Below are 25,547 nucleotides of genomic sequence, written 5' to 3'. Positions count from 1 at the left end.
TGTGAGAGGGTGGAGTAGGTTAGTCTTACTTAGGGTGCAGTCAACGGCAGAGGTAGGTGGCAGCTGCAGTCAGAATGTCTTCACGTCTCCACTCTACTGTGGGCACATTATGCTCCACAGCAAAACTCCGGGAATCTGCTGAGTTGCTCCAACTTGCTCTAGGCAGCAACTTCATTACTTTACCTGGCAACGTAGCATCATTTTCTCTTGTTCCATGTCAGCCGTTTCCCATGTGGATCTCCTTAAGCTGCAAAATAATTTCAGAACCACCATCCCTGACCTGAGAAAATGCATGATGACAAAAAAGTAACCTATGAATTTAATAACGTGTTTATGAAATTTTGCACTTTATTAGCCACAACTACATCTGTACATGTTTTAAAAATGGTAGCATATTTATGTATAAGGCATAATGCCATTTTAGACAAAAATTGGTAGACGAGAATTCAAGAACTTCTAGCCATACTCTAAGTCCCTTAGGACTTCCTGACTCCCAGTTCAGAACCACATACTTCTGTCACTGAAGACTAGAAGGGAGAGGGTTAGAAACCTCATGATGACAAGCCTTCAAAAACAAAACTAAGGAGCCCTAGCTGGTGTGGCTTAGTTAGTTGGGCATCATTCTATGCACCAAAAGGTTGCCGGGTTCAGTTCCTGGTCAGAGCATATGCCCAGGTTGCAGGGCTCAATCCCCAATAGAGGGTATGCAGGAGTCAGCTGGTCAGTATTTCCCTCTCAGATTGATGTTTCTCTCTCTTCCTTCTTCTCTTTCTAAAAATCAATAAAAATATTTGGCCCTAGTCAGTTTGGCTCAGTAGATAGAGCATTAGCCTCAGACTGAAGGGTCCTGGGTTGGATTCCAGTCAAAAGCATGTATCTAAATTAAGGGCACGTACCTCAGTTGCAGGCCTGATCCCTGGCCCAGGTCCCTTTCTCACATAGATGTTCCTCTCACTCTGTCTCACCCCTCCCTTCTACTCTCTGTAAAAATCAATGGAAATATATCCTCAGGTGAGGATTAACAAAAATTAAAAATCAATAAAAGTAATTCATTAAACAATAAAATTTTAAAAGTAAATAAAAATAAAAAATAAAAAAGGAGAAGCTTCTTCTGAGTCTCCCCTCAGGAAAAAATAACTTTTACCTTCTCTTTTTAGGTTGTAATTTTATTTAGTCACTAGGGGTTGGGGGTGTCCCTCAGCCCAGCCTGCACCCTCTCCAATCTGGGACATCCCTCTCACAATCCAGGACTGCTGGCTCCCAACAGCTGCCTGCCTGCTTGATTGCCCTTAACGGTTTCTGCCTACCAGCCTGATCACCCCCTAATAACTCCCCTGCCAGCCTGATTGATGCCTAACTGTTCCCCTGCCAAGCCAATTGTACTTAACTGTCCTCCCTGCAGGCCTGGTCCCCCAAATTGTCCTCCCCTGCAGGTCTGGTCCTCCCAACTTTCCTCCTCTGCAAGCCTGGTTGCCCCCAGCTGCCCTCCCCTGCAGGCCTGGTCCCCCTCAACTGCCCTCCCCTGCAGGTCTGGTCCTCCCAACTGTCCTCCCCTGTAGGCATGGTTATCCCCAATTGCCCTCCTCAACTGCCCTCCCCTGCAGTCCTGGTCCCCCCCAACTGCCCTCCTCTGCCAGCCTGGTCACCGCTAACTGCCCCTCCCCCCCCCCCCCCCACTGCTGGCCTGATCATCAACAACTGCCCTCCCCTATAGGCCATCTTGTGGCAACCATCTTGTGTCCACATGGGAGCAGCCATCTTTGACCACATGGGAGCCATCTTCTGTGTTGCAGTGATGGTCAATTTGCAAATTACTCTTTTATTAGATAGGAAGATTGTCACTGTTGTCCTTTGGATACACTCCAGCTTTTCTAATTCTGTCTATAATGTGGAAATCAAAATTAGATAACCTAATTTAAAGCATATTCATAGGCTGTTCTGTGTTATTTTGGGCAATCTCCTCATAAACTACTGTGGTCTCCCCAATTCCTGGGTTAGCACAGTTTACCTCTCTACCAGGACTCTCCTAAATTTACTCAGACACGTACATATACACATACATAGCCAACTGACTGACTCAGTGTTATTAAGAGTAAAAGACTTCGTTGCTGTTGTTAATACAACTTATATTTTATCTTAATTGCACTGTTTCAAATTCAGTCTCTAAATACAACTTTTCTTTTTTACTTAAGGTAGGCATAAGCAGACTAACAGAGGTTTTTGAGGTCTTGCTTCTCATATGGCAGGGAAAAGTCAAACTAAGAATAAAAGTGCATTTAATGCAAGACAAAGGAAGGGCACTAGGATTTTTAGCATTTTATTTGCAATATAAATGAGGTCCTCTGAGGTATTTTAGCAAGAAACTTCATTGTAGATATAAAAATGTCATTATCATAATAATAATACAAGTGTAGTCAGAAAGAAAAGGAAGCTTAAGTGCTGTGAATAGTGCTAATTTCAATTACCAGGTAATAGCACTGTAAATGGATAAAATCTAAGACCGTGAGATTTTAAAAGAGAAGTCACTCCAGTGAATTCTTGAACCATCCTGCTGTTTGCAGGGAGTTGGCATAAGTAACAATATTAAACACAGTACATAGTTATGCCATATAAATCAGTTAGGCAAAATATCTTCATCATTTTTAATATTTTGTTTTTATCTCTAATTCCTCTCTCAGAAACCTTTTATCCAATGCAAATTGTTGAGCATATAGAGTTCTGCTATTGCTTCTGTCAAATAGTAAAATCACTGGTGGATGTGGATAACCAAATGGGAGATGAAAGGAAGTTTTTCTTTATATAATAGAAATATTAGAGTTAGCAAATGATGAAATAAGATAGGAACAGAATATAAGGTTATGGAACTCTTAAAGGATCTGAGCATTCATCATTAACTGTTCATATAATTATAAGAGAGACAATCAAACAATATACGCCTCCCCATAAAAAAATATGATACTACCTATGAAGCATCTTTACAAAAGACAAAAACAGCCCTAGTCAGTGTTCTCAAAGCAGGGGTCTTCAAACTACGGCCCGCGGGCCACATGCAGCCCCCAGGGGAGTCTGATCCTGCCCGCCAGGTTTTTTGGGCAGTGAGCGCAGCCAAGGTGTTACAGTAGGAATTAGTAGTTCATATAGTACAGCCCTCCAGCTCTCTGAGGGACCGTGATCTGGCCCCCACTTTAAAAAGTTTGAAGATCCCTGGGTTAGAGCATCAGCCTGATCACCAAAGGGCCCTGTGGGGACATGCGGGAGGCAACCTATCAATGGGTCTCTCTCACATCAATGTTCCTCTCACTCACTTTCTCTCCCCCTTCTTCTCTTCTTTCCACTCTCTCTAAAAATCAATGGAAAAAAATATCCTTGGCTGAGAATTAACATCGACAACACACACATACACACACACACACACACACACACACACACACACACACATACACACACACCTGAATTTGATTAAGCTGCTGTATTCTACAAATGTACAAAAAATAAATAGAATGGAAGAATTTGTTAAACTACAACCCATAATGCAGTGAGCAAAAACTATAATACAACCAACCCAGTTTTCCCTAAAATTAAATTGCAAGGAAAAACAAAAAAGAGAAAGGGAAATATGGGGATGGGTAAGACCATTAGTTAGTTAGTTAAGGAGCAAAAAGGTGGCCACCTACAAGCCAAGGAGAGAAGCATCACTAGAAAGCACATTAGCTAAGGAAGTATTAATTTTTAGGTGTAATATTTATACCAGGGTTATGTTTTTAAAGTGTTCTTTCTTCTAGAAATACAGGCTAAAATTCATATAGGTACAGTTATATAGTGTCTGGAATTTCCTTAATAATCCAGTTTTTGTGGAGGAGCAGGTTGGGAATATGGATGAAAACAAGTGCTCAGGGCTTGATAATTGTTGTAGTTGGAAGATTATTTTATAGGTTTCATTATAATGTTCTCTTTAATGCTAATACTGTATTGAAATTCCCCACAAATGTGGGTTGCATAACAAATTACCACAGACTGGGTGGCTTAAACAACAGAAATTTAATTCTTCACAGTTCTGAAGATTGTAAGTCTAAGATCAAGGTGTCTGCAGGTCTAAGATCAAGGTTATGCTTTCTTGTGAGGCCTCTCTCCTTGGCTCGTAGGTGGCCACCTTTTTGCTCACATGGCCTCTTCTCTGTGTACACCCACTGCTGGTGTCTCTTTTTTATATTTAAATTCCTCTTATAAGAACACTAGTCAAGTTGCATTGGGCCCACTCTAACAGTCTCATGTAAACTTGATTATCTCTTTTAAGGTCCTATCTCCAACTTATATGAATTTAAAACATATAAATTCAGGAAAGGCAGAATTTACCCCATAACACCATAATGAAAAATTTTAAAATAAAACAAAATATAGTATTAAATATACAATATTTTTAAAATAAAGTAGAATACATAAATACATAATAAAGAAATATGAACTGTTTTTTGACCTATATCATCATGTAAACTTGTCTTACAGTCTCTCTCACCCATTAATATTTTACATAAGCCTTCTCACTTAGTGTATATCCCAAATTGTATTTCGATATTTTTGTAATGGGTTTCTAAGGTCTCAGACGCTAAAGTACAATCATAAGATAAACTAAATTTTGTTGTGAGCAGTTAGCTATATCTAGCTACTAGTGTTTATGAACTGAATGTATGCCCCCCACAAATTTATGTTAAAACCTAGTTTTCAATGGGATGGTATTTGAAAGTGGGGCCTTTGGGGGGTAATTTGGTCAAGATGGTGAAGCCCTCATGAATAGGATTAGTGCCTTAAAAGGAGGCTAGAGAGCTAGCTCACTCTTTCCACAATAAAACAGGGAGCTAGCTCACTCTTTCCACAATCGAAGCATACAACAAGGTATCAGCCATTTGTAAACCAAAGGAGAGTCTCACCAGGACCCAACCGTGCTTGCACCCTGATCTTAGACTTCCAGCCTCCAGAACTACGAAAAACAAATTTATGTTTTTCATAAACCACGAGTTTATAGTATTTTATTATAGCAACCCAAGCTAAAACATAAAGTATTATCTATTTTTTAAAGAAACTATTCATCTAGCTAATATTATATTTCACGTGTATAAAATTATACACAACTGAGAAATTGATGAATTAGGTGACAGCATAATTAGGAAAATTTGTAACTGGTTAACTGTCCTCACCCAGTGTCCAATTTCCACCTCAGTGGAGTTCATCAGTGGAAAGCTAAGTTCTTGCTGGATTTAAATGAAATCATAGAGAAAATAGTGGCCAAACTTAACATTGCTGGAAAACTAGCATGTTAGTTAGAAGTCAACATTAATTCCTCAAAAAGTCCTTACAACCTGAAAGGATGAACCCAATAAGATGATAAAACTTAATAAGAATATAAATGTATGATTCTACACTAGATTCCAAAAGCATTACTGAAAACATATAAGTATGGCTTAGAAGAATGCACATTACAAATTTTGTTAAGAATTCAAATTGGGGGGGAAGTGGGTCCTAATATAAGGTGACAGGAAAAGATTTGATTTTGGGTGGTGGACGCAATATATAGATCTTGTAACATAGAACCCCACACCTGAAACCTATATGTTCATGTTGACCAATGTCACCCCAATCAATTTAATTTAAAAAAAAAAAAAAGAAAAGAAATTGGTAATAAGATGCTGAGGGTCAACAATGTACTGTTTGAGAGTTACTATATTAGGCGGTATGAACAGAATTACAACTTCTTATTAAAAAAAAAAAAAAAGATGATCATCCCATTTTACTCAATGTTTTTCAGGTTTCTTCTAAAATTTGTTTCTAGGTGATACACTTTATGAAATATAATGTTAAAATGGTTAATATATCAAATGCCATGTTAAATAAAGAAGAGCAATAAAACTAGAAATATTAGGGTAAAACAAGGCTGGAGATAGAAAGCTTGTCTTTATTTTAATTTTTTTTATTAAATTATTATATGTGTACATATTTTAACATTGCCCCTTCTCCCATACATCCCCTCACTCCCCAGAGTTTTATGTCCATTGGTTGTACTTATATGCATGTATACAAGTCTTTCGGTTGATCTCTTATCTCCCCCAGATCTCCCTACTCTCCCCGCTGTAATTTTGCAGTCTGCTTGTTGCTTTACTGACTTTATATCTGACTTTTGGTTTGTCAGTTTATAATGTTCTTTAATAACCATAACTGAGTGAGGCCATGTGGTATTTCTCTTTCATTGACTGGCTTATTTCACTCAGCATGATGTTCTCTAGTTCTATCCACATTGCTGCAAATGATGAGAATTCCTTCTTTTTTATGGCAGCATAGTATTCCATTGTGTAGATGTACCACAGTTTTTTGATCCAATCATCTGCTGATGGGCACCTAGGCTGTTTCCAGATTCTAGCTATTGTAGATTGTGCTGCTATAAACATAGGGGTGCATATATCCTTTCTGATTGGTGTTTGTAGTTTCTTGGGATATATTCCTAGGAGTGGGATTACTGGGTCAAATGGGAGTTCCATTTTTAGTTTTTTGAGGAAACTCCACACTGTTCTCCACAGTGGTTGCACCAGTCTGCATTCCCACCAGCAGTGCACGAAGGTTCCTTTTTCTCCACAACCTCGCCAACATTTGTCGTTTGTTAATTTGTTTATGTTGGCCATTCTGACAGGTGTGAGATGGTACCGCATTGTTGTTTTGATTTGCATCTCTCGGATAATTAGAGACTTTGAGCATGTTTTCATGTGCCTTTTGGCCTTCCTTCTGTCTTCTTTTGAAAATATTCTATTTAGGTCCATTGCCCATTTTTTAATTGGATCATTCATCTTCTTTTTATTTAGTTGTATAAGCTGTTTGTAGATGTTGGAGATTAAACCTTTATCAGTGGTAACATTTGCAAATATGTTCTCCCACACAGTGGGCTTTCTTGTTGTTTTGTTGATGGTTAGAAAGCTTGTCTTTAAATATGTGGAGGGCTGTCATGTAAAAAGGCTTTAGGCCAACCATTCATGACCCCAAGGAGGAGAATTAAGTTGGCCTGGCTAACTTTAGGAAATGTCTTCTTCAGCGATTATGAGCTGATCACTGACTTCCTCAGCACTCATTCTTCTCTGTTGCACACCAATCCTATTTCTAATCGTCAGATTGTATTAGCTCTGTGAGATTGTAAATTCCCAGAAAGGTGAACCAGATCTGATTTGTTAGTCCTATAACACTCAGTGCCTAGCACAGGTGAATGAATGAAAGAATACATGACACATGGATTTGACTTGAATGTGAAAGTTTTGTTTTGGTTAATCCTCACCTGAGGATATTTTTTCCATTGACTTTTCAGAGAGAGTGGAAGGGGGGGAGAGAGAGATAGAGAGAGATAGAAACATCAGTGAGAGAGAGCCACATTGACTGGTTGCCTTCCACACACACCCTGACGAGGTATGTGCTCCCAACCCAGGTACATGCCTCCTTAACCAGGAATCAAACCAGTGGCCCTTTGATGCTCTAACTACTGAGAAACACCAGCCAGAGCTAAAATATATTTTTTTAGTATAGTTGTGTAGACATTCTCAGGCTTAATCAAGAAGTGGCAATTTTGCCCTAACCGGTTTGGCTCAGTGGATAGAGCATCGGCCTGCAGACTCAGGGGTCCCAGGTTGGATTCATCAAGGGCATGTACCTTGCTTGTGGGCACATAGCCAGTAGGGAGTGTGCAGGAGGCAGCTGATCGGTGTTTCTCTCTCATCGATGTTTCTAACTATCTCTCCCTCTCCTTTCCTCTATGTAAAAAATCAATAGTGTACATATATATAAAAGAGTCCCAGATTCAATTGTCAAGGGCATGTACCTTGCTTGCGGGCACATACCCAGTAGGGAATGTGCAGGAAGCAGCTGATCAATGTTTCTCTCTCATCGATGTTTCTAACTCTCTATCCCTCTCCCTTCTTCTCTATAAAATATCAATAAAATATATATATACTTTTAAGTGGCAATTTTTCTTGCATGGGAGGCCCTCACCAAGGGTTAAAATTGTAGCCACTTGCCTGGGGCAGGTGGGTGACATAGATGGGATAAAGCATAAGGTAGAGGTGACTGGATTGAATGATTTTTAGCCTCCTTGCCAACTCGAAGCCCTATAATTTCAGTTTTGCTGGGAAAGCTTATGCTTATTATATCATAAATTTCATTTTAGTGCATCAGCCATATTCTGACCCATTTTGGAAAAGTTTAGTAATAGCTTCTGTTCAAACTCAAATCTCAGTTGATGATTCCATCTTTCCCTTCTTCTCTCCATACTCCAAAAAGCTGACAATTAATATTTCTGTTTTACTATAAGGATACATAAAACTTCAGAAAACATAAAATCAGGCAGTGAGGTGAGGTCAGACTCAGAGACGAGGGAAATATTTGAGACCTTTAGCGTCAACTATGCCAAAAGGAAATGCAGATTGGATAAATGACACAAAGTCATTACCTTTCCATTGCCCTTTCTGTCCATTCCATTTTTTACAAGAGCCCAATTTTCCATAGAAACAGATCAGATTTACAGCAAATACAAAGATTGCATCTTTTATTTATAAGGCAAAAAAACTACCCAACCTATTTTTCATTAAAATTGCATGTCCTATTATACTGGCCTTCAGAGTATTAGGCAAACATTACATAATGCTTTTGGTTATTCCTGCAGGAACCATTAGGCAAAGATCTTGAAGGTCAATCTCCTCATCACAGTTCTGAGACTACCAATTCTGACCTTGATTACTTGACTTAGTGATAATGAACTTTTGAAATGAAGTTGTGAGAATGTGAACAAATGCACATGCTCGCTGTCCTTTCTCTATTCTTCCTCCCCTCTAGAGGAACATCTTTTGTGAGAATATCCTGGAGCCAAAATCAATTCATAGACAATTATGAGATTAGGAAAATAATGTTATTAACAACGAATAATTGAAATACAGATATAACACTTATTTTGTATCTTATTACATCCATTAGAAGGTTTTGAAAAAAATCAGGTAGGTAAGGTAGAGACAGGGAGTTACTTAAGGAGTAGATAAAGGGAGAAGACTGACAAGTGATACCCTGTTTCCCCAAAAATAAGACAGTGTCTTATATTAATTTTTGCTCCCAAAGATGTGCTAGATCTTATTTTCAGGGGATGTCTTATTTTTCCATGCGCTAGGTCTTATTTTCGGAGGGTGTCTTATTTTGGGGAAACATGGTAGTATGGAGTAGAGAGTACAATTGTTGGGAGGGCACACACACACCAGGCAAAGGGGCTTTGAGAAAGCTCCTTCCCCACAGGACTGATAGGACTATCCTGAATAAATGTGACCTGGATGGAGATAATCCTGTCACCTTTAAATGTTAATGGATATTTTTTAAAAAATATATTTTATTGATTTTTTTTGCCCCCCTCCCTCTTTCCCATACATACCCTCCCTCCCCAGAGTTTTATGTCCATTGGTTGTACTTATATGCATGTATACAAGTCCTTCGGTTGATCTATTATCTCCCCCAGATCTTCCTCCCCTCCCCAATGAAATTTGACATTCTGCTTGTTGCTTTACTGTTTCTATATCTATCTTTTGGTTCATCAGTTTATAATGTTCTTTATTATCCATAAATGAGTGAGGTCATGTGGTGTTTCTCTTTCATTGATTGGCTTATTTCACTCAGCATGATGCTCTCCAATTCCACCCAGGTTGCTACAAATGATAAGAATTCCTTCTTTTTTATGGCAGCATAGTATAAATGTTAATGTCTAACTCTTTCTGAAGACTTACTAGTTCCTTGTTTTAAGGATGAGGAGAACAATAAAGAGGCTTTAGGGAAAATATACACAATTTTCAAATGCTTAACCTTTTCCTTCTGTACTATGTCATGCTGGTACTTAAAGACCAGAAAGTGGGTGCTTGATTTTTAATTCACTCTGTATATTCTTTTTTTATTATTTAAAAATTTTATTTATTGGGGTGACAGCTCACAAAACCATACAGGTTTCAAGTGTACAACTCAATAAAACATTATCTGCACAGGCAGTCTCTTCTCCTCCCCATTTCTCCCCCTTTGTCCACCTCCACCAAACCACCCTCCTTTTCCTCTGGTTATCCCCACACTGTTACCTGTGTCTATGTAAATGTATACACACACACACACACACACACACACACACACACACACACTTTTTTTGCTAATCCCTTCACCTTACGCTTTCTATAGTTTTCAGCAAGCCCTCTCAAATAATGTGGTCATTCCTAGATTTAGTATAACTTCAAACATGTTTGAGGGAAAATATACATGTGAAAGAAGTATGCTTATGCTAAAGAACAATTACATGGCGTACTTTTCAGACCAGTGCTTCTCAAGCTTTAATATGCACACAATCACCTGAGATCTTGCTAACACACAGATTTTAACCTAGTAGGTCTAGGGCAGGCCTATGAGTCTGCATTTCTATAAAGTTCTCAGGTGATGCTGGTCCACAGACCATACTTTGCAGGTTTTAGACCAATACCTGCAAATCTGGCTTTGGCAGGAAATCTGTGCCCTCAAGTTCATTCTCACTTTTAATCCCCGCCTCCCCCGCACCCTGAGTTCCTGCATTACTCTTGTTTCACTGGCATGAGAAAATTTTAGGACCAAGCAGAGTGGGTACAAAAGAAAATAAAATATTCTAAAATATCAATCTCAAGTACAGCAATAGTAAGATTTTAAGTTGTCTCAAGGGTAGAGACATAATTTTTTATATGCATGAATTATACATACTTCATGCAAATCATTGAACAAATACACAGTGGCCTTCTATTTGTTTCCATAAATGAAGCCCTGTCTGCATAGCTTACAGGAAGTTGATTTAATTAATGCACAGCACACCACCTCATTGTTCAAGAATCTCTAGAGAGTGAGGCGATCAAGTAATTCAAATTTTCCAGATAACTGACGTTTATCTTTTTAAGTTTCCAAGTATATTTATTTTAGTGATTTTTAACCAAAATCTTTCTGGAACTAACATATTCAAGGCTTGTTAGATACACAAAACAAAGTTTAACATATTTACAATTATCCAGGGCCCACTATGATTATTCTGTGGCATCATATAACAATGCTATAGGAACCACACAGGTCTAGGTGGGCTGTGTGCTCTTACACAGTAGAGTCTGAGACACACTTTGAGGATCTCTAAGTCTATTTGGAGCAAAGTTCTGTCTCCTTCCTCCAAGATAGGCTGCCACTTCATACTGCTCTCTGATTGCCCTCCAATTACAATTTTTAATCCGCTGCTTTATTTTTCGCGTAATACTATAGGAAAGATTCCGAGACTGGCATTTCTCTCATGTTTTCAATGCAGGAGCTCTCTTTCAGGGCTTTGGAATAGTGGTTACCTAAATCAGTACAATCATTTCAACTTAAAGAAATCATGCAAGTTAATCCCTTTTAAATACCTCTTACTATTACTGATACTCACTGATCCCGGTGTCCTTACAGTACTGGACCAAGAACTGTCCCATGACTCTTAGTAGATGATTATATTCTTGGACGTTGAGAAATTCCTGCTTATTATGAGATGGTTCCATGATCTCCAAAGGTATATTGACAATCCCAATCACACCTGCACCAAGCCTAGGGAAATATAGACATATAGAAATTTGGGGAGAATATTTTAGAAAAAAAAATTAGCTAAGGAGGGGGAAAAAGCAAATATAACCAGGATTTTTAATTTTTTTTCCAAAAATAAATTAGCTCACTTGGTCTGAAACATGCCAAAATTTAACAAGTTATTTTACCATGTATTTTGTTACACAGATCTATGATGATCCCAGGTATATTTGGTCTCATAATATAAAATGGTTTTAGTACATCATTACTGAATTAATACGCACCCTTTGCCAAACCTATCACCTTACATGGGGAGTCAGGGTGGGTGGGAAGAGAAGGTTGTTAGCATTAACCACCACTAAGAATGCTTTGCTGCAAGAAACTAATGAAAATGGCCACAAGTAACTTTCTTCATCCTCATTTCATCTGTCAAGTTGGATTTCTCATCATTGCAAAAGTCCAAAGGGCACATAATGGCTGGAGTATTCCTGAGAGTAACGGGCATCTGCCTGTTAGTCTTATGGATAAACTCAATTTTCCCCCTACAGTTTTAGCTGTAACTAGGATATCCTACTTAAGTGATATAACCTGTTCTGGGAAAAAGTATCCCGACTCTTAACTCTTTAGGACCCACACAATAACCTTTCCCAATTTGGGGCTTCCCTTATTAAGTTTTTCACCACTTCCCCCTCGCACTGAGCCTTTCCTTCACTATTGATTGTGAGTCTAAATTAGGTCATCATTTCTTCTGGGAAGCCTGACCGATTTGGTTTATTGCCCCTCCTAGATGGTCTTTTAAACCTGATGCTTGCCTCAAGCCTATATTCATTCATTCATTCATTCATTCATTCATTCATTCATTCATTCAAGATGAGCACCTGACTCTATTCCAGGAACTAGAAATAGAGTAGAACAGAAAATGTCGCTGTTTATGAAGTTTCTCTGCTATTGAAAGGTGACAAGGAATGATGCTAATAAAGGCATCAATGTACAAAATCACTTCAGATGGTGATAAGTGAGCTGAGGAAAATAATGCAGGTGCTGTAATATGTAAAATGTGATAGATAGCCATAGTTGGTTTGGCTCAATCACCAGTGTGGGGCATGCAGGAGGCAGCCGATCAATGGTTCTCTCTCATCATTGATGTTTCTATCTCTCTCTCCTTCTCCCTTCCTCTCTGAAATCAATATAAATATACATAAGTGATAGATATGTGAGGGGAGTAGTGATGATAGGGGCTAATTTTATTTAGGCAGTCCAGGAAGACTTTCCTGAGGAGGAGACTTTAGGCCTGGTGCTCAGTGGCATGCTAGGACCATCAGTAAGATCTAAAGACAAAAGGCTCTAGGCAGAGGAAATGGCAAGTGCCAAGGACGTAAGGCAGGAGCAAGCTTAGGATTTCTGAGGAACAGCAAGTTGGGTGCTGTGAGGGGAATGCAATGAGAGGGTGGGCATGGGTGGGGCAGGGTGTTACAAGGCCAGGCAGAGACCAGATCACTGGAAAACCACGGCAACTACCTCCATTCTGCATGCATTGGGGTTTTAAGCAAGACAGTAAATTAACTTAGTTTTAAAAAATCATTCTTGCTGTTTCCATACAATATGAAAAATACATATTTATACACTCGTCCCTTTTGCTGGACTATAAGTTCCTCAGCAAGTGGTAGTAGGTCTTCCCCATCCTGTCTGCAGACCTTAAGCTCAATGCCTGGCCCGCAGAATACTGCAATGTAAGTGCTTGTTAAGTGAACATATGAATGAATTGCTAATTCCTTGAGAGTGCGGAAGCAAGATGAAAAATTTCCCCCGAGCCATTCTACTGGTCACGGTTGTCTTGTCTGTCTCTGTGCTTCCCTATGGTCTCTTTTCAAGACTTTACATAATTCATGAAAACAGCTTGTGGAGTTTCAGACCATTGGGCAAGCACCAGACTGTATTACTCGGGAATTCAAATAGGCTGCAGTGTTAAAAATACATGCTCGTGTTAGCAAGAACCTATACATAAAGGGGCTACACAGTTGCTTTGTAAGACTATGGAACCTATACATGAAGGGGCTACGAGCTGCTTGGTAAGACTATGAATTTTTCTTTTCTAAAATTTCTTTAATGTGCCTGCATTGCTTTTTACTTGGTAACATACTAAAACCTTAATTTGAGTAAATGGCGCAAAGAATGGTAAAACATCAAGTTGCTCAGAAAAGGCACTGAAAACATTTCCAAAAGTGAGCTTCTTCCTTGGAGTAGGCACACAGCTCCACTGGTGTAAATGAGGCAGATTAATGGCTGTGCAAGGATAGGAAGGGAGAACAGAGGATATGACACCTGCTCCAATTATGTTTAATCACTCATCCAACTCCGCAGACAGAATCGCACTGCAGCCTCCTTCCTCCTGCCTATGCTTCTGAAAACAAAGCATACTTACAAGGACTTCAGTTTCAACTGTGGGCCCACTTTCTCATGCATCTTGATCAAGCGGTTATTACTGTAAATGAACATCCCAGCGTGGTTTCGGTTTTCGATGTTCACTCCAAAGAATAGAGAGAGTGTCCTTGCTGTTTTTAATTGTCTAGCATTATATTTAGGAAAGTTAAAAATATTTTTATTAAGTAAAATATACAGTTTATAAAAATGTGAATGATTAAACTCAGAGGGCAACTATTAAAGGAATTATATATAACATATCCAGGTACTTTGCAAAACCAAGTGAGTGCACTAAGCATCCCTGCATAGCCATGTATTCTGCATAAATATAATGGCCAATAACCACGCCAGGCAAACAGAAGTATTCCTGGATTCAAAAGCAAGTTTGCCAATAAGGACTAGAAAATGCCATATAGTTGTAAAATGTTAACTGACCTAATTGCAGCACTTCTGAAAACTGATGACTTGACTATTTTTAAATGCAGGTATTTTTTACACTGGATGTGATTTCTAACTTCTAGCATGTTCTCAAGCCTCCAAGTATACTACATAGGTAGGAATGTGCCAAAAGAGATCCTTTACCTTTCTTTTTTCCAAAATCAAAGGTAAATGGAAGTTAATAAAGCAAATGTAGGCAGATTATGAGTTCCTGTTTTTCTAACTCTGTCCTGCAATACTGTGTTTTTCTTGACTTTTCTATTAAAAGGGTAAGATGGAAATTGAGACAAAGCAGAATGTAGTAGAAACAACTGGAGTAACAGAAGGCCGTGTGGAGCTATGAAAAGTGGCTGGCTATAAGAACCAGAAAGATGGACCTGGCTTCAAATACAAAAATACAAGCCTGTCTTTGTAACAACCATGTGCTAACTGTGATGTGTCACTTCAACTTTCTGTCTCATCTAAGTCAGCGTTTTTCAGCGTGTTGCCTGGTGTGCCGTAGGTGCAGACAAGACAAGAATTTTATAATTTTTCACAATTTTGTTTACTTAATATTTCATAATAAAGTAATTATAAAATACTTTCTTTGTGTTTATTTGATTCCTATTCAAGAGAATTACTTTATATATAGTCAATATAGGCACAGAGTTAAATTTTTTAACATTTTCTAATGGTGGTGTGCCTCGTGATTTTTTTCATGAAACAAGTGTGCCTTTGCCCAAAAAAGGTTGAAAAACACTGATCTAAGTAATGGAAGAAAACACCTCTCTAGCCACATGGAATGCTATGAAGACTAAAGGAGATAATGTCAAATATAAACCTGGAACACATTAGGTGCTTAGCAAATGTTTTCTTTTCCCAAGAATGACTGCAAATATAATTCTTCCCCTCCACCCATCCTGTAGTTCCTTTCATGCCAAAAAACAGCTTTTTGTTTTCAAATTCATGCCCACCAGCTATTACAACCTATATCAGATACTTACTGGACTGATTAAATGTATCATTAAAGGACGATAATAAAGTTCTATCAGTCCTTCCATGGGATATGATATGAGTACATCAGACTTTCTGAGGAAGTAATAATATGGGTTCATAATTATGTGTTTTTAAATGCATGTACATGTAGGGTTAAATATATGTGGATCAAACTTTCAAAAGTGTCTACTCAATAATTAGACCCCCATTCTTTGACAAAAAAGAACACAATGTAAGGAACCCTAAAACAGGGTGTTACAGGATATGACAGTCACTCCATGATATTAAGTGGCATACTGATTGCCTTCAAAGTTTGTTATGTTTTTTTTTTAAGCATTTTGCTGTAAAGATTTCACACCAACTGGCTTTATTATTAATAAAATATAGGTTGGTTACATTTCCTGCATATCATTGTGACTTCAAACAAGCCATCAAACAGCTTTTCTTCCTGAAGACTTAAAAGAGGCCTTTGCTTTTCAATGAAGATTTCTCTGACATTCACTTAACATTTATTTTGATAAATGCATAATTAACTTTTCAAATTTAAGGTTTGGAGGAAAGTGATGGTTGTATAGCATTTCATGGTTCACAAAAAATAATGCTAAAAATTAGTAATATTTCCCTAAAAAACTTGTTTCTCAAAGTTAATGCAGTTTTCAAAATCTGACCTTACTTGAAGAACAGCAATTATTTTCAGTTTTACTTGTGAAACACCTGAGTCAACCTTACAAATGTCAATAATAGTGTTGTAATATATAATATAGGCTTGCTGCGGGAAAGCAATCGCTGTTTCACTCAGAGAGAGATGTGGACAGGAAGCCAGGAAGGCTGGCCAACAACCTTAATTGATCTAACCACTCACTGTTTAGTTGAAACATTGTTAGCTGAAGCAGCCTCCACCTTTGCTTGTCCTGTGTTAATTTCTGGTATTGGAATTTCCTGCCTAAGGGCTATAGGTGTTTCCCATAGTCTCAATAAAAGGGATAGCAAGGCTAGAGCAGTGTGTAGTCCTCCCACTGGAGGTGGGCTCCCACTTGGCCCCCAATATCACCAAATTAATACTTTTCTAGTCTCTCTTCATTTGTGTGCAGCCCTCTCCAAACCACATGGGATGTGAAAGGAGTTCCAACAGCTTGCAATTTTTATCTTAACTATGTATAAGTGATGAATTTACTTGAAAGATTTTCTATCATAAATTTTCATCAGTACCAGCAGAGGGAAGAAACGGGACCAACTCTCCAGAGTTTAAATGGCAAAGGACACCAGGAACATGAAGTTGTCAACTGATTCCCTGGGCAGTTCACTTCTTCGTCTGATCATACACTGAACTAACTTTTTACTCAGTATTCAGAAATTTTAACATTATGTAAACGTATGTGTTGATGCAAATATATACTTTATAAATACTTTAGATTGATTATGTTGGTTGGGGGAATTTGATGCTTAATATCATAAGATGTCACAGGTTGAGAAAGAGAACTTGTCACAAAAACCACCAAATCTGACTTACTCAGAAATCAGAATTTGTTTTTAAAATAGCACCACAGATTCTGGCAAACAGAAAATCATATGTCTTACCTCTGTTTCTCTTTAAGAATCTTACGCTTTGCTTCCACATCTTCCAAAGCTTTCTGTAATAAGTCCTGGAGAAGTACATTTGGTTAGGAGAGAACATTATGCCATTAGATTAACGAAAGCTGATCTGATATTTATTATCCTATTATACAAATGTTTCACAAGGGTAACAGTGATAGGTCACATTGCCTAATGCAATATTTCCAGAGTAGATACTCAATAAATACTTAATAAATGACTAAGTTTTAGTAGCTAAGAAGACAACCTAAATCCCAGCCCGCAGTTTTCATCTTGCACTAATTTCGATGTCCTTTCTGCCTTTCAGAGAAAGGGCTATTGCTCCCTGTAAGCCACAGAGGTTTTTCACTTAAACTGCCTGACAGCTCAGGAAAGTCATTCAACGTATGGAGGCTCTGGCTTTCATCTGTGAGAACAGAAAATGCTGAATCACTCCATCAATCACTAAGGCTTCTCTCAGGAAAAAAAATGAGTAAAAAACTTTGTTAGACCTAAAACCGATATTATTTTATTAACCAATGTCAGTCACCCCAATAAATTCAATAAAAAAGAAAAAAAATTATGTGAAGGAAATGTTTCCTTCATATAAAGTTCCCGATACTCCCTCAACTTTCCCCTTAGGATATTCCCTCTAGGTTTTCTCCCCCTCAGAGTGCCTCAGTACCAGCCCCTTCTGTCTTTCTTCTCTTTTATTTGATATATTTGGCTCATTCACTGCCCTATCTCTAATACACTCCCTCTAACCAGACATAAAAAAATGCATTATTATTTCACAATTAAGAATAGAACTTTTAACACGCTCCATCCACCTGATGTGAAAAATGGACATCTCATTTGATGGGTATACTTCTGATTGAACATTATTTTCACTGACTTCAAAGTAAAAAAAAAAAAAAAAGTAAATGGCTGGTATTTCATTAAACTTCAAATTCAACCACTCAACTGCCAAGAGGAATTTTAGAGGTCAAATGCAGAGGTCATTTGCTTTGCTCTCTTCTCTGGGTTAAATGAACCAGTGAGCATCAGAGCAACAAAGTGAGCTGGTCAAAGACTTCCCTGCTCTTCCAGTCCGCACTGAGAGCACCGGACAAAGAGGCAGTGAGAGGTGACAGGTTAAGGCAACAAGAAAGCAAGGTCCTGACCCATTGGAAAGTCTGTTTCTCTGGTTTCCCAAATACATAAAACCAAGGAAACTTATTTCTTAGAAACAAAATGACAAATGATTAAACTTTTAAGTTAATAGCAAGATAGGTCTAGCTTTAATTTAAAAAAAATAATAAGTGGGGGTGGGAGGGCAAAGTAACAGAATTTGGGGGAAACCATGGATAGCTTTGGGGAATGACCAGAAGCCACTCTTTGATTTAATTCCCAATCATGACCATTAGACATGAGAACTCTTCATCAGATACAGCCCTGGTCTTTACATGCTTTAGGGCAAATCTTGGAAAGAAATCATACACTGTCCGTAGAAGAGAATGAAGGAAGGATGAAATAAAACCTTTTTTTTTCCCCCTCCAGAAACCTACTATCCCTTTGTATGCAAGCAAATATGTAGTGTAATGATTCACCATGCTAGAAAGCTTTGTATATTTTTGGTAAAAGTTGGAAAACTTAAATTCATGTCTTGCAGCAATATTGTTCTTCTCTTAGTTTCCATGCATTATAATTAATAACAATAGTTCTTTATAACCTATCTCACTCATGGGTATACTGCAAGAATTACAGAGAATGTTTATGAAGTGTGTGGAACACCTCATACGAGAGCAGCTTTGTGAGCTGGAAGCACTGTTATTAATATTCATAATTACAGCACATAATTCCCAACTCTAAAAAGAAGGATTGTGTATTAGTCTTCTCCCTGCTCTGCCCATTTATTTAGGTCCATAGGGAGCTATGATTTGAAAAGATATTTTCAAGAAATTTGATAAGCTAGCTTTTGTCTGCTTTTCATTCTTTTCTCCTATTCCTTTTCTTTTCATTTTGAAGAAATAAATTGTGACTCTCTTCCCAACTGTTCTGAATTCACCCCACATTTTGTTCATCTTTGCTCTGTCTCAGCCTTTCCCCACTTGCTGAGTTTTGTCTCGTTTCTCTCCACTCGTCTATTCTGTTTACCTATATTCAAATTATCTTAAGACACCTGAGCTTGTCTGCATTTAAAAATTTAGGGAGTAAATTACAACAGATAACTGTGAACAGGAAAAAGCAAAGGACACTGTTTGCCATTTAAGTGTGTCATACCTTGGCAGGAGAAGACAAGAGAGTTCTATCAGGCTGGTTGACCCTAATTCGAGCATCTTTCAATATGAGTTCAGCTAGAAGCAGAAGCAATGTAATTACACCATGAAATTCTTTCAAGCAATTTTCAGTGAGTATTCTACATACTTACATAGATATATAACCATGACCAGGGAGAGATTACAAATAATCACCTAAAAAAATTCCACAGCTCTTATATATTCTAAGTGTAGGTAGTGTACTTCCTCTTAGACATGGCAATTTAAAGGGGAAAAAACACATACATATAAACTCAAAAGTCACAACTGGCTGTTGGCTGACTGAAAACTATCTAAAATCCATAAAATATGGATGTAAAGCTACTCCTCCCTCAGCACCACTGGGAAACGATGGTTCCGTCCTCACTGTGAGAGAATTGAATGTGTACAGCTTTCCTCCCTAAAAAGGATGCAGCACTAATCTCTGAAACTATCTAGCTCAGCATCAGTGACAACAAGGGTTCCTAAAATAGACCCATCCAGTTCCACTTGGATCATACTTAAAAAAATAAATAATAATAATAATTTAACAGAGATGGGAAAATGTGTATATAATTCCTTGTAGGGGTGTCGAACTCAATCAGAGAAGGGGCCAAAATCTAAAATCCAGCCTAAATCGCGGGCCGAATGGTTTACTGAACAGTCATAAACTGACAATGTCATAAACTGACAGCGGAGTGCAGTGATGACAGCGCGGTGCGGGCCACATTGCAAGGCCTGGCGGGCTGGATTTGGCCCGCGGGCCTTGTGTTTGACACATGTGCTAGAGGAAGAAACTACATTTGATTAATTATGGCTATTCCTACAATGCCTAGAGCAGCAAGTATCTTAGAATATATGCACAATTAATGTTTGTAGAATGAATGAACAATAATAAGGTAAGCCATAAATAGTTATATACCAATATTTACTGCTTCTTCTGCCTTTTTAACTTCATTTTTAAATGCTCCTTTAAAAGAAGATGTGATATACAGATACTTTCTGAAAAATAAAAAATAACATAATCAAGTCAGATTATCATTTTAAAGTATTGTACAAAAATATTCGTTAAGAACACTATATACTCCAGAGATACATCATTATTAAGAAAAACTATAGAGTAAGTTGCATCCAGATGATAAATAAGAAAATTTTATGCCTAAAAAGAAACTCCTTACCATTTAGTACTTGAAAATTTTGCTTTCTTATTGAATTTATTGGGGTGACATTAGTTAATAAATTATATAGGGTTTTGTTGTACAAGTCTATAACACATCATCTGTATATTGTATTGTGTGTTCACCAACCCAAGACAAGTCTCCTTCCATCACCATTTATCCCCACCCCCCAAGTCCTCTTCTATCTCCCTCCTCCACCTTTCATTCTGGCAATCACTATACTGTTGTGTCAAAGAGGTTGTTTTTTTTCCCCTTAATCCTTTCATCTTTTTAACCCACCCTGCAAAATCCCTCACCTCTGACTACTGTCAGTGTGTTATCTGTGTCTGAGTCTGTTTCTATTTGGTTTGTTAGTTTATTTTGTTCATTAGATTCCACATATAAGTGAAAATATATAAGCCATCCAGAGAAAGATAAGTACCATATGATTTCACTTATGTGGAATTTAATGAACAAACTGGACTAATGAGCAAAATAGAGACAGACTCATAGAGAGCAGGTAGACAGCTCTGGTGAGGAGGGATGCTGAGGTGGGATAGAGCAAAGAAAAAATAAGAGAAAAAACTCATTGACGCAGGCAATAGTGCAGTAATTGTGGGGGAGAGGGAGGTGGATAGAGATGGAAGAGGATGTAGGGAGGATAAGTAGTGATGGAAATAAAATATAAATAAAATATAAATAAAATATAAAATAAAATAAAATAAAATAAAATAAGAGAAAAATGGTGGGAAAACTCTTAGACACAGACAACAGTATGGTGATTACCAGAGAAAAAGGGGGACTGGGGAGTTTGAAGAGGGTAAAAGGGGAATAAATAGTGACAGAAGAATACTTGACTGAGATGATGAACACACAATTTCATAAAATTACAAACCTAAAAACAATACAAATTTATTAAGCAATTAGGGGGCCCAGTGCACAAATTTGTGCACCTTGCAAGGAATTGTGAGCTGCTGGGCTGCAGTGGGCACAGGAGTCTCGGCTCATCCGCCATGCCTCCACCTGGCCCCTCCCACCATGGCCCCTGGTCCCCACTCTGCCCGCAGCCCCACTCCCACTGCTGCTGCTCCCACATGCTGACAGTGCAGGCCCCACTTGCACTCACTGACTGCGTGGAGTGATTGGGGCCAGTGTCACCAGCAAGTGCGAGTGGAGCCAGCACTGTCAGTGGGTGTGAGCAGTGGCTACTGTCTCGATCACCCCTAAGGAGCAGGGGGAGATGGAGAAACCCTCATGGGCGATCAAGCTGTCACCAGCAGGGGGGTGAGAGACAACTGATGGCCCCAATTGCCCCTCAAGGGCAGGTGGAGGTGGAGAAGTCCTGAGGGGTGATTGGGGCCAGCAGCTTCCACTCCCACTCGTTGAGGTGCCAAGAGATCAGGGCCAGCTCTGGGCACCAGCAATGGGTGTGAGCTGTAGCTCTGGCACAGCAGTGGGTGCAAGTGCGGCTGAGGCCGGCAGCAGGAACCATGGCACATGGGAGCAAAGAATTTTCAGTAATCACCAGAGGCTCACCCCGATGACAGTGACCAGGGCCCCACCTTGGTTTGGCACCCCTGCTCACCTGCTCCCACTATGGCTGACACCCACCATATTCCACATGTGTCCCCTGATGGTCAGCACACATCATAGAAACTAGTTGTTCAGTTGTTCCACCATTCAGTCTATTCGCATATTAGGATTTTATATATTTAGATGTCACCCCAATAAAGTCAATAATAATAATAAAATAAAGTTTTAATTTCAATAAATAAATAAATAATTTAAAAATTCTGCCCACACAAGTGGTCACTTATACATGTAAAATAGGATAATTTTCTTATAAAGGAAAATGTCTATGCAACTGCTCCATTCTCAAAGTTTCTAGTTAATACACATAGCCCTCTCATCCAGATCAGCACTGACACTGAATTAACTGCTTCTCCAAGACTCCAGTCATCTTTAACTGAAATGCTGAGAAATACTTATTATCACTTTAAGCTACTCAATCATATTTTCTACTTTATTACCACTGCTTTAGTAAGAGCAAAGACACCCTAGAACAATCAAGGAGCTGGAAAATAAATATACCCATAAACTCTAGTTCAAAGGGAGCAAAGTATAAGTGAGGAAAGCACTGTAGAATATAATGTTCTCTGAATGAAGTTGAAACTGTGTATCTCTATATAGAGGCTTCTTGGAACCCAGGATTTTAAATGTTGACTTACATCATCATGGAGAGAAAATTCCAGAATGATATTTGGTTTGATAATGCTCAAACTGCTATATACCTCATTGTATAACTTTTGCCTCAGACTTAGTACCTTCATGTTTAGAAAGGCATCACATTTTCAGCAAGAGTTAGGTAAAAACCTATAGGTCATTTCTGGAAACCATATTATCTTAAGACAAAAAAGGGAGGTATTGGCTCAGGTAGAGGGGAGAGTCTAAATCTATGTGCTTCAGGTATAGGTAATAGATGACGCATGTGCCAAATTAGACCAGTGAGCTCCTTTGTGGTATAACCTAAGACCTAAGAATTATTTTTCCATTGTAAATAATTGTAAAAATAAATAATAAATTAATTAATTAATTAATTAAATTCAAGCCGAAACCAGTTTGGCTCAGTGGATAGAGCATCAGCCTGCGGACTGAAAGGTCCCAGGTTTAATTCCAATCAAGGGCATGTACCTTGGTTGCAGGCACATCCCCAGCAAGTGGCAGCTGATTGATGATTCTCTCTCATCAATGTTTCTAACTCTTTATCCCTCTCTCTTCCTCTCTGTAAAAAAATCAATAAAATATATATTTTTAATTAAATATATATAAAAGATATGCAAATGAGGCTGAGTATAACCAGAGATTTACTATCAGACCCTTTACAGAAAATGTTTGACAACCCCTGTAAGCTATGCTAATAGCAATGGATTTTAAGTGATAGCTTAATCTACAATTGCTTTTGTATATTCTAACTTTATGTACACAGGAATGCAAATTTTTATCAACAGGCCACATGTAGCTTAAATATTGTCAGCTGGAGTCTGTTGACTCTCTTCCATTATCTCAATAGCAGTAGTGCTGATGTACTGAAGACAGAACACCTTCATGATAAAGCAACTGCTGGTAAGAGCTGGACAGCTTGGACCCCATCTACCTGGGTAAAAAGTCTAGTATTATCCCTCCTAGTGTGTAAGACTGGGCAAATTATTTTGTTTTCTGTGATTTCATTTCCTTATCTGTAAGAAAATGATAGTTGAATGATAATAATGGTATCTATCATGAGAACTAAGCTGTCATGAGAACTAATGGTGTCAATAGAGCTAAAGAACTTAGAGCAATGCTGGTTTGGAATAAGTCAGTGATTTTTTATCTGGTGTGCTGTAAGAATTTTTAAAACATGTGACACCTCAGTATTTAGCCAGGGGCACTGACCTCTTTTCCCTTCGATTGTCAAATTTTTAAAAATGACAACAGCTAACACAATAGCCTTCAGTGTAAATGAATCAAAAGTATATTTTTTTTGGTCAGATTGGCAAAAAAAATATTTTTGTGTGTGTGTTGCGGAATTTTAGTAATTAGTTTATGGGTGCCATGAGATGAAAAAGGTTGAAAATTGCTGGAGTAAGTATTCAATATGTTATTATCTATAATAATAAAGGCATAAATATGACAATGAGACTGGACAACCTTCTGGGTGCCAGAGGGAAGCTGGTGCTGGCAGCGGGGGGAAGGAGGCCTACTCTTGCACAAATTTCATGCATCGGGCCTTTCGATATCTAATAAAAACACATTTTAAGTACATCCTCCCTCAATGTGTGTTTAGAGGGAAAATGCATTAGGCATGAGGAAATGAAATGAGTAGCTGGATAAATTTAAGAATCTGAAGTATTTGTAGAAGTCTGCCCAGGTACCTATATTAAAACGCTTAATGTTAAAAATAACTAAATGTCATCCTATATTCATCCAATTCATTGGTTTCATGAACAATTCAGTGAGAGGTGGGGAGCATCCCTAAGACATGAAAAGACTGTCCCAGAAAAACAGTGTTGCAGAGTCTCCACGAGCAGGCCATAAACTTGATGTCCCTGAAAACCTAAAAAAGGACCGTGCTGCTCCAGAGAGCACAGGTAACTCCACTTCCATGAATTCGGCTCATTTCAGTATTACTGGTCTATGGCAAAGCCGTGTTAATGAAAAATGAAGATCTTCCAACAGATAGTTTGGCTCTGCCTGCCTTAAAGAGCTTTCAAAAATGACCATTTTATGTCCATTTTGCCCTCATATGCAGAGATTTAACATCTATATAAATCTGAGAGCTATTTATCTACTAAAGTTAAAGAATTCAAAGCCAATGGAAATCAGTAATGTCTGCTACCTAAGACCAAGTACGATAGCCACACATTAACTTGTCTGTATTATATAAACAATATTTAAGACTCCAAGAATTACAGACTTACAGAATTTTTAAGTTGAAAGAGACCTTAGATATCACCTAGCTGAAACTCTTCCAAAGGTAATAATGGATTTAAACAACAATCTAGACTCTTCTAGGGGCAAAGTTGTGCTCATCTTCCACTGCCGAAGAGCATGAACTTCATTAATCTCGTGGCATACCATGGCCCATTCTGAGTTGTTATACCTCAGGCCACGTGCATCTGGGGAAACTAATTGTGCCATCCTGGACACACTGGATTTCATATTCTTGACATTACATCTAGAAACTGCATATTTGAAAGTTACATAGTTAAGTTGCATATTTGAAAGTTGCTATGATAGTAGATCTTAAAAGTTCTCATCACAAGAAAAAAATTTTGAAACTATATTTGGTGATAGATATTAACTAGATTTACTATAGTAGTAAAAAAGGTTTATGCTAAAATATTAAATATAAATAAACTCAATGTGTATTTATAAATATATCCATTCTTTATATAAAATATATACACATAGAAGTACATGATTCAATAATTCAAATATATTGAGTAAATAAAAATTATAAATGAACTGTGATTTTTTGTATGGGAACTATCATAAGCAAAGCACCTAAGATTCATTCAAGTACAAACCAAATTCTTATTTGAGGTGCTTATCTAACTTAGAGTTCACTGCA

General features: G+C 38.1%; 1 protein-coding gene across 1 annotated transcript in view; it reads right to left on the bottom strand.

Moving 5' to 3' along the window:
- Positions 1–25,547, bottom strand: part of MORC1 (MORC family CW-type zinc finger 1) — a gene marked incomplete at both ends in the record, with an annotated part of 135,467 nt that overhangs the window by 71,198 nt on the left and 38,722 nt on the right. Inside the window, 5 exons of the mRNA XM_084870422.1 lie at positions 11,468–11,622; positions 14,021–14,164; positions 17,011–17,075; positions 19,267–19,340; positions 20,203–20,282. Coding sequence (XP_084726548.1) covers positions 11,468–11,622; positions 14,021–14,164; positions 17,011–17,075; positions 19,267–19,340; positions 20,203–20,282 — 518 coding nt within the window. The remainder of the gene's footprint in view (positions 1–11,467; positions 11,623–14,020; positions 14,165–17,010; positions 17,076–19,266; positions 19,341–20,202; positions 20,283–25,547) is intronic.

The sequence above is a fragment of the Pipistrellus hanaki genome, assembly GCF_964339955.1.
Source record: "Pipistrellus hanaki genome assembly, chromosome: 2".
Taxonomy (NCBI): Eukaryota; Metazoa; Chordata; class Mammalia; order Chiroptera; family Vespertilionidae; genus Pipistrellus; species Pipistrellus hanaki.
This window is presented reverse-complemented; position numbering and strand designations above follow the sequence as displayed.